The sequence below is a fragment of the Glycine max genome, chromosome 1 (genome assembly GCF_000004515.6).
Source record: "Glycine max cultivar Williams 82 chromosome 1, Glycine_max_v4.0, whole genome shotgun sequence".
Classification (NCBI taxonomy): Eukaryota; Viridiplantae; Streptophyta; class Magnoliopsida; order Fabales; family Fabaceae; genus Glycine; species Glycine max.
The window spans coordinates 48415084-48429758 of record NC_016088.4 but is presented as its reverse complement, the minus strand read 5'-3'; the positions used below and the strand labels follow the sequence as shown (position 1 = coordinate 48429758).

Here is a 14675-nt window from a genome sequence, read left to right as displayed (position 1 = left end):
TATGTCAATAATGATGGCATCCTTCAGCTCTTTTTTCCAAGCCTGTATGCTTTGCTTCTTTTCTTCTTCAAGCTCTTTCATGACTTGTTCCCTAACGGTTACTACTATTTCAGCCAACTGTTCTTTGGTGAATGTTATAGATGAGCTACTTGAGGCACGTTATATCCTCCCATAGTATTGACTAATTGTGACCCCAGACCCAGCTACACGAACACGACCTCCATGATCTGGTCTTCCTATGGCCGTGTTAAGTATATCATGACGACCCTGGGGGACAAACTCACCCTGTGTCACTTGTTCTTCCAACGAGTCCTACATGTAGAACAAATTTCACATCGTTAGACTTCCCTGTCATTGTAAACAACATAACAAGTAGTAATTATATGTCAAACACCATGTCACATTTAATCCAAAATTGAAATTGTTGTAATCAAAATTGAAGTTGGAACTGACAATTTTATCAGCAATTTGTCTTGCGGTCTTAGATGTCATTTTCCCATATCGATTCGTGCGGGCCATCTTCCACTTGACATGTCTTTGAATGGGAGATGGAGGGTCCTCAATGAGTGCTGGATTTTCAGTCAACAATGCGTCATGTTGCCTTTTCTTCATTTTCTCGTCTAACAGCTTCTTTTCTAGCAATTCATATCCCCCGCGGAAAAGCAAATGGGGACAGTCATTATTCTTTTGGATTTCCTGCATCTTCTTCCTAATTCCCTGTGGTTTAACATATAGTGTTAGAAGGACTTCAAATTATTTAGTCTTTACAATGATATAACTCAAATTTTTTTGTAGACATCACATCTAACCTGCCAACTAGGGGTTTTACGGGTTGCCACAAATTCCTCCCATATCTGTGCATCAAAGCCATATTTGACAGAAGGATCTTCTTTATGTTGGTCCTCAGAAATACTAAACACAAATTTACTTGTCAGGGATGATTTAAACTGCCTCCATCTAGTGGCCACAGTTGACATCACCTTTTTCTTTGCATCTAGGGCTTCTGGGATATCAAACTTAGCCTGCAAGACAAATTATTTACTACTATATGCATCACTAATCATTTAAAAAATTTTAAACTTTATATGTCACCAACACTGCACTTACCAAAATCTCATTCCATACTAGCTCCTTTAGTGTGTCTGGTACATCCTTCCAACTGTTATGTACAATTGGAAATTTTTCTCTAGCTACAACACCTAAATAACTGTGGAATTTCTCTTTATGGGGGCCCGATCCTCGTCCAGTTGCAGCATCAACGGTGACAATAGGTCGCGGCTGATCCAAGGTTCTTCTAGTCAACATCCTAAGCCGTGTCGATCGTCTAGTATTCCTAGACATCGCCTCTGACTGTTGATTGGACTGCGGAGGGGATGCTGGTGGTGTTGCCATGATTCTGTCCAAATAAAACAAATAACAGTTAACATTGATAAACAAATAGCATTTGTAATATAGATGGAAATATGAACATGTATAAATTACTTAAATTGAAGGGAAATAGGTATTTACATTAGTATCCTAGGGTACAGTTAACTGACATTCATTTCCCATAGTCCTTCATCATGATCATTGCGATTTGCTTGCACCTCATCAACGTGTAATGAGTCATTGGTAGAAGGAATTTTAGTGGAAAAAGGTGTAGTTTCACAAATGTCAAGTGTGGAACCATCATGTGTGTCATTTAAACCACTTGGTCTGCCTTGAAGAACCACTGAATATCTTGAATCGCAAGGATCCTGGACGTAAAACACCTGTCTTGCTTGTTGTGCCATAATGAAAGGTTCGTCGATATAACCCACCTTATTTAGGTCTACTAAGGTAAATCCAAAGTCGTCTTTACGGACACCAGTATTGGCATTGACCCACTTACACTTAAACACAACAACTCTAAATTCAGTATAGTCAAGCTCCCATATTTCATGAATAACTCCAAAGTAAGGCATCGATGCTCGAATTGGATTGTTGTCTGATGCACTACAAAAGTGATCGGAGTCGGCATCCACAGTCACGCCACTATTTTGCATTGTGCTTTTGTCATCTGCTGACTTCGTGTAGAATGAATAATTGTTTATATCATACCCTTTCCAAGTAGGTACATTTAGATTTGGCCCAACAACTAACAATCTTAAAGTCACCGAGGCACCATCGTCAGCAAATATAGTTTCCCTGAACCAGTTAATGAAAGCTTTATTATGCTGTTGCAAAATCCTCCTCATGTTCATTTTTGGGTTCATTTCAGTGAGTTTTTTTTTTTTGTGAGCATCAATGTATGGAATCACCTCTGCTGTATTGTTTAATACACATAGATGCGCTTGTGAGACTTCATGTCGAGTCATTGTGATAACGTTGAATCCTCGTGTACCCTTACCCCCCGGTGTCCGACCATGGCGACTTTCGGGAACCCCGACGGGTTGAGCACATTCAATGTACTGGGAGCAAAACTCAATACACTCTTCAGCAACATACCTTTCGACAATCGAAGCTTCGGGTCGGTGTAGATTCTTCGTGTACCCCTTTAACACTTTCATGTAGCGTTCAATTGGATACATCCAACGTAGGAAAACAGGCCCACACATTCTGATCTCCCCCACTAGATGAACAATTAAATGCACCATTATGTCAAAAAATGATGGAGGAAAATACATCTCCATTTGACAAAGGACAATGGCAGCCTCCTCCTCCAACTCATCCAATGCTGCTGGGTCAATTACTTTGCTACAAATAACATTAAAAACAAAACACAACCGTGTTATGGCAACCCGAACTTTCACAGGCAAGATTCCCCGAATGGCTACAGGTAATAGATGTTGCATTAGTACATGACAATCATGAGATTTCAACTCAACCAATTTCAAATAATTCACCGAAACAAGGCTCTTTATATTTGAAGAGTATCCTTGTGGAACTTTAAGCATACGCAAACAATGACAAAAACTCCTCTTCTCGTTTGTTGACATCGTGTGACATGCTGGGGGTAGATATGTTCGCGAACCTTGTGATATTGGGTGCAACTGTTCTCTTATACCCATTTCAACCAAGTCCTGACGACACTTCAAACCATCCTTTGTTTTTCCTTTAATGTTAAGAAGGGTGCCAATTAAACTGTCACAAATATTTTTCACAACGTGCATCACGTCTATACAGTGTCTAACATGAAGATCAGACCAGTATGGAAGATCAAAGAAAATGGATCTTTTCTTCCATATGTTTTTGTCAGTTGGAGGTTTTTTTTGTGTCTTGCCAAAGATATTTATGATGTCCTTCACGCGATCATAAACTTCTTTGCCCTGTAATGGTTGCGGCGCAGTTTCGTGTTCTTGAGATCCATTTAAAGCTTTTTTCAAACGTCGATATGGATGATACTGTTTTAGAAATCTTCGATGCCTTGTGTATACAGTCTTCTTTCCATGTTGTAGTTGGACGAAGGCAGTACCTTTCTCACATACAGGACATGCGTAATGGCCTTTGACACTGTATCCACTTAAGTTGCCATATGCTGGATAGTCATTTATGGTGCAAAATACCATTGCACGCAACGTAAAAGTCTCCTGCAAATAACCATCCCAGACATCAACCCCATCTTCCCATAATATCCTCAGGTCTTCGATCAATGGAGCAAGATACACGTCAATATCATTCCCTGGCTGTCTTGGACCCGCTATCATCATGCTAAGCATTATGTATTTTCGCTTCATGCACAACCAAGGAGGGAGGTTGTAAATCATGAGCAAAACAGGCCATGAACTGTGATTGGTACTTAAGTTACCAAACGGATTCATTCCATCCGAAGCAAGAGCAACCCTTAGATTTCTAGGCTCATTCCCAAAATCAGGATACAAGGAATCAAACTGTTTCCATTGCGGACTATCAGCCGGATGTCGGAGCAATCCATCACTTTTCCTCCCGCCTGCATGCCACGTCAAGTTTTTAGCATCATCTCCATTAGCAAACAAGCGCTTAAACCTTGGTATTATTGGAAGATACCAACAAACCTTTGTTGGACGAGTGTTATTAGGGGAAATATCATCAACGAAGTCGTCAGTGTTGGCTTTGTAGCGTGATACACCACAAGTAGGGCAATTACGCATATTTGCAAACTCATTTCTGTACAAAATGCAATCATTTGGACATGCGTGAATTTTCTGGTACGACATTCCCACTGGACATAAAATCTTCTTTGCCTCATATTGACTCTTTGGCAACGTGTTTTGTTCAGGAAGCAATTTTTTTAGCAGGACCAGCAATTCGGTGAAGCTTTTATCACTCCAGCCAAATCGTGCCTTCAAGTTTACCAGAGCTAATACCGCTGACAACCTTGTGAAAGCTGTGCACCCTGGATACAAAGGCATCTTCGAATCATTTTCTATTTTGTCATACAAAGGAGCACGTGCTTGTTGAAATCCGTCTTGTCCCAAATCGCGAATCATGTCTTCTATACGGTTTCCCATGTCCACATCAACTGGGTTAGTCTGAGAGCTTGATGGGTTCTCTAGCAATTCACCATGCCATATCCACCTTGTGTAAGTTGGAGTGATCCCGTGACATATAAGATGTGTTCTTATCTCAGCTATTACGTGGTGTCTCCCATTCCCACATTTCACACATGGACAAAAATATTTACCCCGCAGACATGGTGCATTCAATTCAGTAAATTGGAGGAATTGTTCAACTCCATTCTCATACTCATCACTGATGCGTGATGCTTGCATCCAACTTCGATCCATGATTTCCCTTTGCTGTCATACATTATTATCTTATGTAACATGCATGTAAACCTCACTTGTTTCATTAGAGGTGTGACCCTATCCCATTCAAGAAGACGTCTTTTATTAGTAGACTAATACGTATATGTTATTTGCCTTTTCTAAATTTGTTGAAATTTCGGCAGCATTTCAGCTATGTCTCCAAGTACACGAGATGAAAGCAGGTGCATGTATTCATGCAACGCATTCAAGTATGCACTCAGAGAACAAAGTGAAATGTAGTATACCAAAATTTCAACAAATTTAAGAAAAGGCAAACAACATATAAGTATTAATCTACTATAAAAGATTGTCCTCTCAAACTGTCCAAACGGACAATTCAAGATTCCATACAACGATTAATCCAAACTATTCGTATTAATCGTTGTATAAAATCTCAAACGGGAATCTAGGATCACTCAAAATGCACATAATTGTTTATGTAACACAATTTATATATAAATAACCATGAAATTATCATTGCTGAGTCAAACAAATACATACCACAGAAGTTCGGTCAACAACAACAAGTATGGGTGGGATCACAACAGTGGCAAACCAAAAGACAACTCCAAAACTCCGATGCTTGTGAAACAATAATTAACTTCGTAACTTTTTGCTCGAACTTGGCCTACAACAAACGAAATTTGTAGCATATTCAAAGTCATTGTTAGTAATTGAAGTTGGATTGTAGTTGTTTTCAAAACCAACATAAAATGGGAACCACAACCAGCAAATTCATTGTTAGCTTTGACTAAAATTTATTGTTTCCAACTGTGTCTAAATCTTCAACGGGTTCAAAGTATAATTCACATGCTTATCAAGGGGCCACAACCAGCAAATTCATTTGTGTTACATAATAATAATATATTCATTTCAAAATGTAGCTCAAATGATGGGTTTTTCGGTCAAAATTGCAAATGAGAGAATTATAATATATTCATTTCTAGATATAAGACTCTTTTTATATTTATTTGTCTCATTTTTATAAGATTTTTTAAAGTTATCTTTTATATTACATAGCTTTTAATTAGAATACCCTTAATTACTTTACGATAATGAAATATTATGAATTGTTCTTTATTTTTCATTTTACTTTTTAGTGTGTTTTTGATAAATATTAAAAGAAAAAAAGAAAATTCTTATGAACACGAAATAAGATATTGAACCATTCAATATATAGAGACTCCCCTAATTAGTGTGCTTTTGCGCCTTAATTAGTCCTCTCAATCTTTTAGAGACTCCCCTACATAAACACCATTCATGAATCACACTCTCACTATCAGGCTTTGGTTTGATTTCTAGAAAATGGGTGCACTAGATTACCTCTCCAACTTTTGCACTGTAACCAGCACTAGGACCAAGCAGAAAGCAATGCAGGTAAGAATGAAGTATATATAGAGAGAGAGGCAATAGTGAATTCTATAATTAATTGTATGATTCCTTCAGATATATATTATGTTGCAGACAACAGAGATAAAAGTGAGAATGGACTGCGATGGTTGCGAAAGAAGAGTGAGAAATGCAGTGAGTTCAATAAAAGGAGTGAAATCTGTGGAGGTGAACAGAAAGGAGAGCAGGGTGGTAGTGAGAGGATATGTGGATCCAAAGAAGGTGCTGAAGAGGGTAAGAAGAACAGCTAGTTTATTAAGATTACCTTAGTAGTGGGAAGGTTTGAATAGTTTAAATGGTATTTTTAATTCAAATCCTATCGGTCTGTAGTCAACTTTTTTAGTTATGATTTATTTCTACAAGACTGACTCTGAGAACAGAACATGCAATTATAAATGTGGGGTATATGCAATCCAGAAAATGGATCCATTTCAAAACACGAGTGGTTATAATAATGTAATTGACTATAGATAACTGAAAGTGCTACTGTCCAAACTAAAATAAAGGAGATCATATCGAATGCAAAATGTAAAAACCGATTTAGCAAAGTTTAGGTAGGTGCAGATTTTTTGTCCAAAAAAAGGTAGGTACAGATTTTATGTTACTGATCTACATAATTAACAGAATAAAAAGTATACACGTTTATGTTTATATATATATATGGTCACCGCATGAGAAATTAAACTCTAGACTAATATATTATAAATAATAATTACCAAATTCACACCCCATGCATTATGCATACAAAGTACAAAAATGATCATAGGACATTAATTGGACTGCATTTACCACTGTAAAAAGAGAGTAATTAATAACGAGAATGTGAGGGAGTAAATAATGCAATGGGAGTAACAGATAAATAAATTAGGGATAGCATGCATGTAAATATAAAAAGAAATATGGTGTATTATGTAGAAAAATATATGTGAGTATGCAGCTGGGGAATAGGAAAAGTACTTATATTATATTTTATTCTGTTACGTGAAGAAAGTCTCATGTTTTATCTCCCCTTGATGTTTACTTTTCGGCATTGGTCAAAAGATGAGAAATGCATAAATAAGAAGAAAGAAGAAATGTCACAACTCACGACAACTTGAATATAAAGACAGACGCATGCATTGAATTTCTTTTATAAATGCCATTCCCCTTTGGTGGCAACCCTGTTTGCACTGCTGCAGGGTTGGCAAAATGACGAATTTCCTTCTCTTAAAAGTATGATGCAAAGACAGCTTGAAGCTGAAAATCAGAGCATTGGTTTTATTTATCAAGAACAAAACATAAGTGGAATCAGAATATAGAATCACATTCCGAAATCCCATCTCCCAAACCAGCTGAAGACCTTTGAAAATACCCATTAGTTTAGCTTGAACTACCTCATCTCCATGAAGATGAGGTACAATAGTATTTTGTGTCTAATTAATTATCTCCTCCCTATCTCATCTATACCTAACAAATTTATAATATTATTTTATTTCTATTCTATTTTTCATCCATTTCTCTTAAATCAAACAACAAAACATATCATTTTATTTATACTTTATTCTGCCCTTTTCAAATTATATCTCCTATTTTTGCCTATTCTATTTTTCTCTTCTAAACCAAATACAACATTAAAGTGATGCAAATCAACTCATCACGCATAGGTGACCACTTTGAAGAAAAAATCAATTGAAAATGTTGGTAATTGGCAGCAAGTTAACCTAGCCGAATTTAGAGTTCTTTACTGCATAAAGGACTAAAAGCATTTTTCAAAATTGAAGACTAAAAATCATTTAAATTTGAGAGACCAAAAACAAAATGACCTAATTTAAAGGACAAAACATATTTAAGCCAAGGATTTATAATCACTTAAATTTTATGTTTGTTATTTCAGTCTGCAGAGTAACTAGTTCACATAACTGAATTACACCTTTGACTGCAGAGTAACAAGGCTGGTATATGCAACGCCATCCATTTCATCCACAAACAAGTTTACATCATTGTTTATCTCTGTGTTGAGTTACGCCTGCCCACCTTAATTTGTTTTATTAATTAATTAAGGTTAAATTAATTGGGAATGAAATGGACTTTGATGTTCAGCCTAAGGACATCGCAAATTCCCAATCATTGGCATGTGTGGCAAATGAACTTTGATGTTCAGCCTTTGACTGTACTAGAGGCATTCTGTTTAAATGTTTAAGAGTACACGTAGAAAAGCAAAAAGGATTGGTATGGGACAAAGAAAAAAAAAAGGATTTAAGAGTATACTTAAACTTGAAATTTTCAAAATCTAATAAAAGTTACTACTGTTGCTAAACAAGATAATCCTGTCCTAAAATGCGCCCGCCATGGTTACCAAATCACACAAGGTGGAAACTTCGTACTCTTTTCTTAGCTGTCACTCCCCATCCTCTTTCTAAATCCCCTATTAATTGACCACTTCCTTCGTACTCTCTCCACATCCTCTAACACACACTCTTTCCCAAACCTAATTCAACAACACCCACCACCTCCTCATATCTACTTAAACTGCATAAATTAAGCAACCACATTCATATAGATGAAAAATGCTACACATATCTTGGATGAAAAATGCATAAATTATTGAATGCTAATATACACCAATTAAGATAGATATTAGTATTCATGAAATACTGGCAAGCAAACACCATTAAAAAGCACATCCCATAAGTAAGCATATATGGCCAATAAACAAAGCATACATTTACGTAAATGTCCTAGAATTTTTCTCAAGGTGAATATTCTGTGGAAAAAATCATATCATCATTAAGCTCAATCTAGTATTGAAACTCCTCCGCATACCAAGATGCAATATTCTCAACTAAAACTGCATCAGAGACATGATAAGGCACCCACCTTGTTCCCAATGACAGGAGAATTGTCAGCAAACCATGTATCCTGCCTCTCAGATTGGCAGTGAGCAAAACATGAATTTATGAACAATCCATTTTGAGGTGATCTTGAGAAGCCTTTAATAGCATTCAGCATTTGATTCCTGAATCCTGCATTAGATACAGGGAAATGACTTGTTACAGTAATTTACTGAAGACATGTTTGTACTTCTTGTGCTCCTATAGACTTGATAATTCTTGAAATCACCACATTTTCTTTTGCTTTATAAATGTTTGCTGACCAATACACTTTTCGGATCTTATTGTAGACTCGTGACTTATTAAACGTGATTCACGTTAGGTGAAACCCTGTCTTACCTTACTCGCGAGTAATCCCTTGAAGTTAGTTGTTACACTCTCTTTACCTTTTAGCATATAGGCAGAGTCTATGATTTATATACTTTTTATACATGATAAGGAGAGGAAATGGTGCCTTAGTTTAGTATAGAATCCAAAAGAACACTAATAAAAAACTTACAATTACCTATTAAAGAATACGAGTGAGAAGTCGAAGATATACGACAGCAATAAGAAATTCCATAATTACATTAGTATAATGCCATGTTGGTAGTTTTATTCTCAATTTACAGAAGAATAAAACAGTAGCGGGTGTATGTTTGTGTCAGCTGAGATTGTTCTGAGTTTCAGATCAAATGTATACTATATACATACATATATTACATGTTTATGCAAAGTAATTAATTGTTTTTGTTAGAAACTACAGCTAATCATACTTGAGCCGGATAATGAACAACAAAGTCTCTATCTAAGAATGTAACTAACTGACATACAGGTCTCAAATTCAAAACTACTTAAGCTAATTCGCACAGTTAGTAATTAATTAGCACCTTTGTTAAATTTAGCACACTAATTCTCAAAAAGAAAGTTGTGTGAGCAACAAAAACCCACTTGCGGCCTGAACGTGGGTTTGAAGTTTCTAAATTCTTATCCTCTTTGGGAAGTATGCCAATACTAACCAATCCACTTGAGAGACTAAAAAAGAGCAAAAGTGACTCTGCAGCAACAGCAAGTTAAAAACATGACACAACTAGCTGTACTTTAGGAAACACCATCCAGAAGAAAGAAAACCACTTCATAAGATCTCTCTATGCATCACATTTTCCCACCAAAAGGAAACACACGAAGAGACAACAAAAAAACATGTCATCTTCACTCATCTTACCATTAACCATTTTGACAGTACTATCTTTTCTCTCCTTGGCCATTGGCCACCGTGCTCAACCCTGCAGTGAAGAATTCCTCAAACTAGCCCAACAAAAGAACCTCTCAGACTGCAAGACACTGCGCACTCTGGGGACAGAGTTTGCTTGGTCCTACCACAGTGTCACGAATAAATCCATAGAACTAGAAATTATGTTCCGTGCCACACTCCCCACCCCAATCAGTTCAAAGGACTAATTATGTTCCTTTCTCTTTCTTCATTCAAGTTCCCTAGCGTCATTAATCTCTTTTTTATTTCCTTCATTTCAGAACATTAGGTTTAAATTTAACTTCAATCCTTTCTTTTTGACACCTATCTTACAGTGATGCATGTGAGACAGAGAGAGAAGAGATTGAGAGATTTTCGTAATCGCTAGAGAGCTTCATAATAAATTTAAGAACATTAGGTTAAAGCTATTTCTCATATGTCAAACCACCTTGCAAATGTTGGATTTGTCAACAAGTACATTTACCATGATTTAAGCTTGTTTGGACCTGATGAATAGTGGGGTTCTAATACCGGCAATCAAATTCTGAGGGAAGAAGCACTGAAAGAGGGGTAAAAGATACATCACTAAAAGAAAAACTCAGAGCAAGTAACAACTATAGAGCATCAAATCTTCGCACAACCTTACCTTCAAAACACAGTCGTGTTACGACCCCTCCAAAAAGGGGTACTCACTGGCTTCGGCGGTGCCGCCACAAGACGAGACGCCGGACGAGGTGACGGGGGTGCGGGCAAATGCCACAGGTCACAGCGAGGTCACAGTACACAGAAATTTCACACACACAGGGAAGCGGGAGCTTGAGCTAGTGTTCACGAAATAGCGCGAATAACAACATTATATACATCAACCTTAACGATGGTGGCTTAAGATCAACGTCTTCGAAATTCAAAATTTCAATGACGGTGTTTTGAAGTGCACCGGCTTAAGTTACCAGCGCGCCACCTACAAAGACGGGCACCCACGGCCAACGTCGTTGAATGTGTCACGCGCCATGCACGTGGCACATAAAATGCTCACTTATTTACGGAATTGCCACCGTTACTCCTATTACGACGTTTTTGGCGGAAACGATGTGGAACGCGCGTCGTAAAATAGCTTTTTTTTAGTAGTGAATCTTGCTATGCATGGAATATATATTTGGTTATAGTCTCACAATTTTTTAATTTGCTTATAAATTATTTTAGAAATTTATGTTTAAAAAATTAAAAAGGATTTTAATTATTTTAAATGTAAATATTTTTGTAATCGTAAAATGTGGAATGATAAGATAATTTAATTATTTTATGACTATATTATAACTAATAAATTTGATTAATTTTATAATATTTGAAGTTTATTGAAAATTTATATTTGATTAGTGTATTTATATAAGATGAGTTGTTATGGATGTTAGAATTATTTTTTACTTGTGGGAAAACATGTTCGGTCTATTAAGTTCTCTAATATATGTAAATATTTTTTTTTCTCTCTTTAACATAACGGTGTAATATTAGTTAATCATAAAAAATATGTTAAATTATTAATTTGATTCTTATATTTTCACGATTCGTATCTTCTAGTTCATATAATTTGAAAGCGGTTTATTTAGTCTTTATATTTATATTTTAATTTTTTTTAGTATCTATAGTTTAAAAGTAATTTTTTTAGTCCTTATAGTTTATATTTTAATTATCTTTTAGTTCTTATAATTTGAAAGTGATCTTTTTAGTCCCTAAAATTTGTAATTTTAATTATCTTTCAGTCCATACTACAAAAAATATATATAAAAATAATTAGTTATAAATTATCAACTATTTTTTAATATAAATTATCTTGGAATAAATTAGTTACAAATTATTTACTAATATTTTTGTTATTAATTGTAATTGATAATATTAATCATATTTTGATGGTAAGGAATAAAAGGGAAATAAAATATAAAATATATGAACTAAAAAAATCACTTTCAAACTATATGAACTAAAAAAAACTAAAATCTAAATTATAAAAACTAAAAAATTCACTTTTAAATTACAGAGAAATTATAATGCTGAAAAATGTTTTTCATATTAATTCACTATGCTCGGTCTAGTATTAGAAGTCAATAGTTTACATAGAGACCTAAGGCTAATCCTTATTATATAAGCATGTTCACATTCAATGTTATAGGAAAGTGAAACCTTAGTAAGAGGTCTAAGAGTAAGAATGATGCTTACAAGCCTTAGTCATTAGTTGCCTACGATTTGACATAGGAGGTAAATTCTAGGTGCCTAAGGAAATGTTAAGGTATGATCCAAAGAGATAGTAATGCTGATGTTATGAGATTATAGTCTCACATCAAGAAAAGAAGGAAAAATCCATGAGATACTAAAAGCTTGATTTAAAGTTATTATTTTGATTTAATTTATGACGCAGAACAAAAACCCCGATGGTTCAAAAGACTACAAAATGGTCCCATTAATAATATTTTCATATTTTATATATTAAATTTATTAAATATTAAAATTAAATTAAGTCTGAAATCTCACGCAATTTTGAAAAAACTACAAAACTTGTGTGATTATGAAACAAATATCGTATTACAGAAATTTAAATTAATAAACTATTGTACAACAAATGCAACACAATTATTCATGATTTTAAAAAAATTAAAGTCAATTTATAATTTCACATTAAAAGAAGAGTTATTTTAATTTTTTAAGAAATCATTATATTGTCTTTTAATGGTACAATAAATGCAAGCAATTAAAGTCCATCGTTACATTTCTAAATCACCAAATTATTTTTATTTTATAATCCCAGCATCTCTCATGTAAAAGAAAAAAATTGTTATAAAATAATTATATTTTAATTTTTTAATATAACATTAATTATTATTTTTTTACTTACATGTTTTAAAACATTAATGATAGACAAAAACCTATAAATAAATTATTAATAATATAAAGCTTATTTTATAAAACTATCACTCTCTTTTATTTATTATTTTTTTCTTATAAAATAATATATGACTGACAATTATTTTGACTGGGGAAGTAATATAAAGATCACAACAATAAGGATCAACCTTGAGTCTCTATGTAAACTATCAACTTTTGTCACTAGGCCGGACATAATGGATTAATATGAAAAACATTTCATACCAAAAATTTAGTATTTCAAAAATATGTTTCTTGCCTTGCAATTAAAAAATTATGGATTTATTTCATTAAAATTTTCTTGATGTGATTTATAAAACTAGAAAAGAGAGAGATTTTGCAGAAAATTTATAAAAGTAAGAGACATGCAAAGTAATTGGTAAGAGAACATGAGACAATTAATTAGTTAATTTAAAATATGAATTATAAATAAAAATAATTGACGATTGGAAAATAAATTAATTGTGACAAAATAAAAGGAAATGATTATTCATTAGCAAAAAAATAGAAGGTTGCATAATGATTATCCATAGTTATTTTATTATTTAATTTTGCTTAGCAAAACATTGGCATATAATTTAAAAGGATGGTGTTTTAGGAATATGCCATGACAATCTCTTCTCCCAATGGCCAACGAACTGATTAAAAAAATAGCCTCCGTCTTTTTTTAGAATTCTATTGCATTGGGTATCACACTTATTTTCCTCAGTTTTGGCACGATAAACTTCAAAACTTGCATGCACATTGCTTGCATTCATTGTGCACCAAAAAAGAGTTGTGCCAAAAAGGTTATCATTGAAGGACCATTTTTGGAACTCTCCAAAGGCAAGAACATGTTGGCCAAGATCATTGTCCTTGGATCGACAATGGAGATACACAAGAATGCCATCATTCATGCCATTGTAGACACGCACAGTTTGCTTCCCTTCAAAAATGGTATTATCACTCAGACTATCTTGAGCACTGGCAACCATCAAGAACACAAGAATTGTGACCAGGGGCTTCAACATGCTTTTAAGATAATAATAATAATAATAAGAATAAACCAAACTCATAAGCTATTGTAGTTACTTTGTAGTCTTGCACTCTATAATTGCAACTTAAAAAGACATCACACCACCAAAAAGTCTTACTTGTAGATGAATTATGACATCACTTTCCACAAATTTTTAATTTGTAAGAGAAATAGTCAAAACAAAAGTCATCAACTTTTAAAGCTTTTCTTATGCATCATTAAAATCATGCCAATATACACAAATCATTTAATAGGAAGTTTCATCAAATATCAAGTTTTTAAAAATGTTTTAAATTCATCATTATGTTGTAGAATAAATACGTGTTTGGATAATTATTGTATATTTAATTTAAACAAATGTGTGCATTGACTATAATACTACTTTTTATTTAATATAATAATAATTATATTATTACATAAATTTAATAATTATATAATATTGAAACCCTAATTAGACTCATTTAAAATTATACAAACATTTACGTCATACGCATTTAATATATCTTTTG

At 34.1% G+C, this 14675-nt stretch overlaps 2 protein-coding genes across 2 annotated transcripts; one reads left to right on the top strand and one right to left on the bottom strand.

Moving 5' to 3' along the window:
* Positions 1 to 1529: 1529 nt before the first annotated feature.
* LOC100782343 (uncharacterized) lies at positions 1530 to 4724 on the bottom strand. Its single transcript, XM_026129773.1, has 2 exons — positions 3989 to 4724; positions 1530 to 3907 (listed from the first exon to the last, which is right to left on the bottom strand). The coding sequence occupies exons 1-2, from the start codon at positions 4722 to 4724 to the stop codon at positions 1530 to 1532; spliced, it is 3114 nt and encodes a 1037-aa protein (XP_025985558.1).
* A 1305-nt stretch (positions 4725 to 6029) lies between these two features.
* Positions 6030 to 6404, top strand: LOC121174783 (heavy metal-associated isoprenylated plant protein 21). Its single transcript, XM_041014892.1, has 2 exons — positions 6030 to 6122; positions 6210 to 6404. The coding sequence occupies exons 1-2, from the start codon at positions 6051 to 6053 to the stop codon at positions 6402 to 6404; spliced, it is 267 nt and encodes an 88-aa protein (XP_040870826.1). The 5' UTR covers positions 6030 to 6050.
* The last annotated feature ends 8271 nt before the right edge of the window (positions 6405 to 14675 follow it).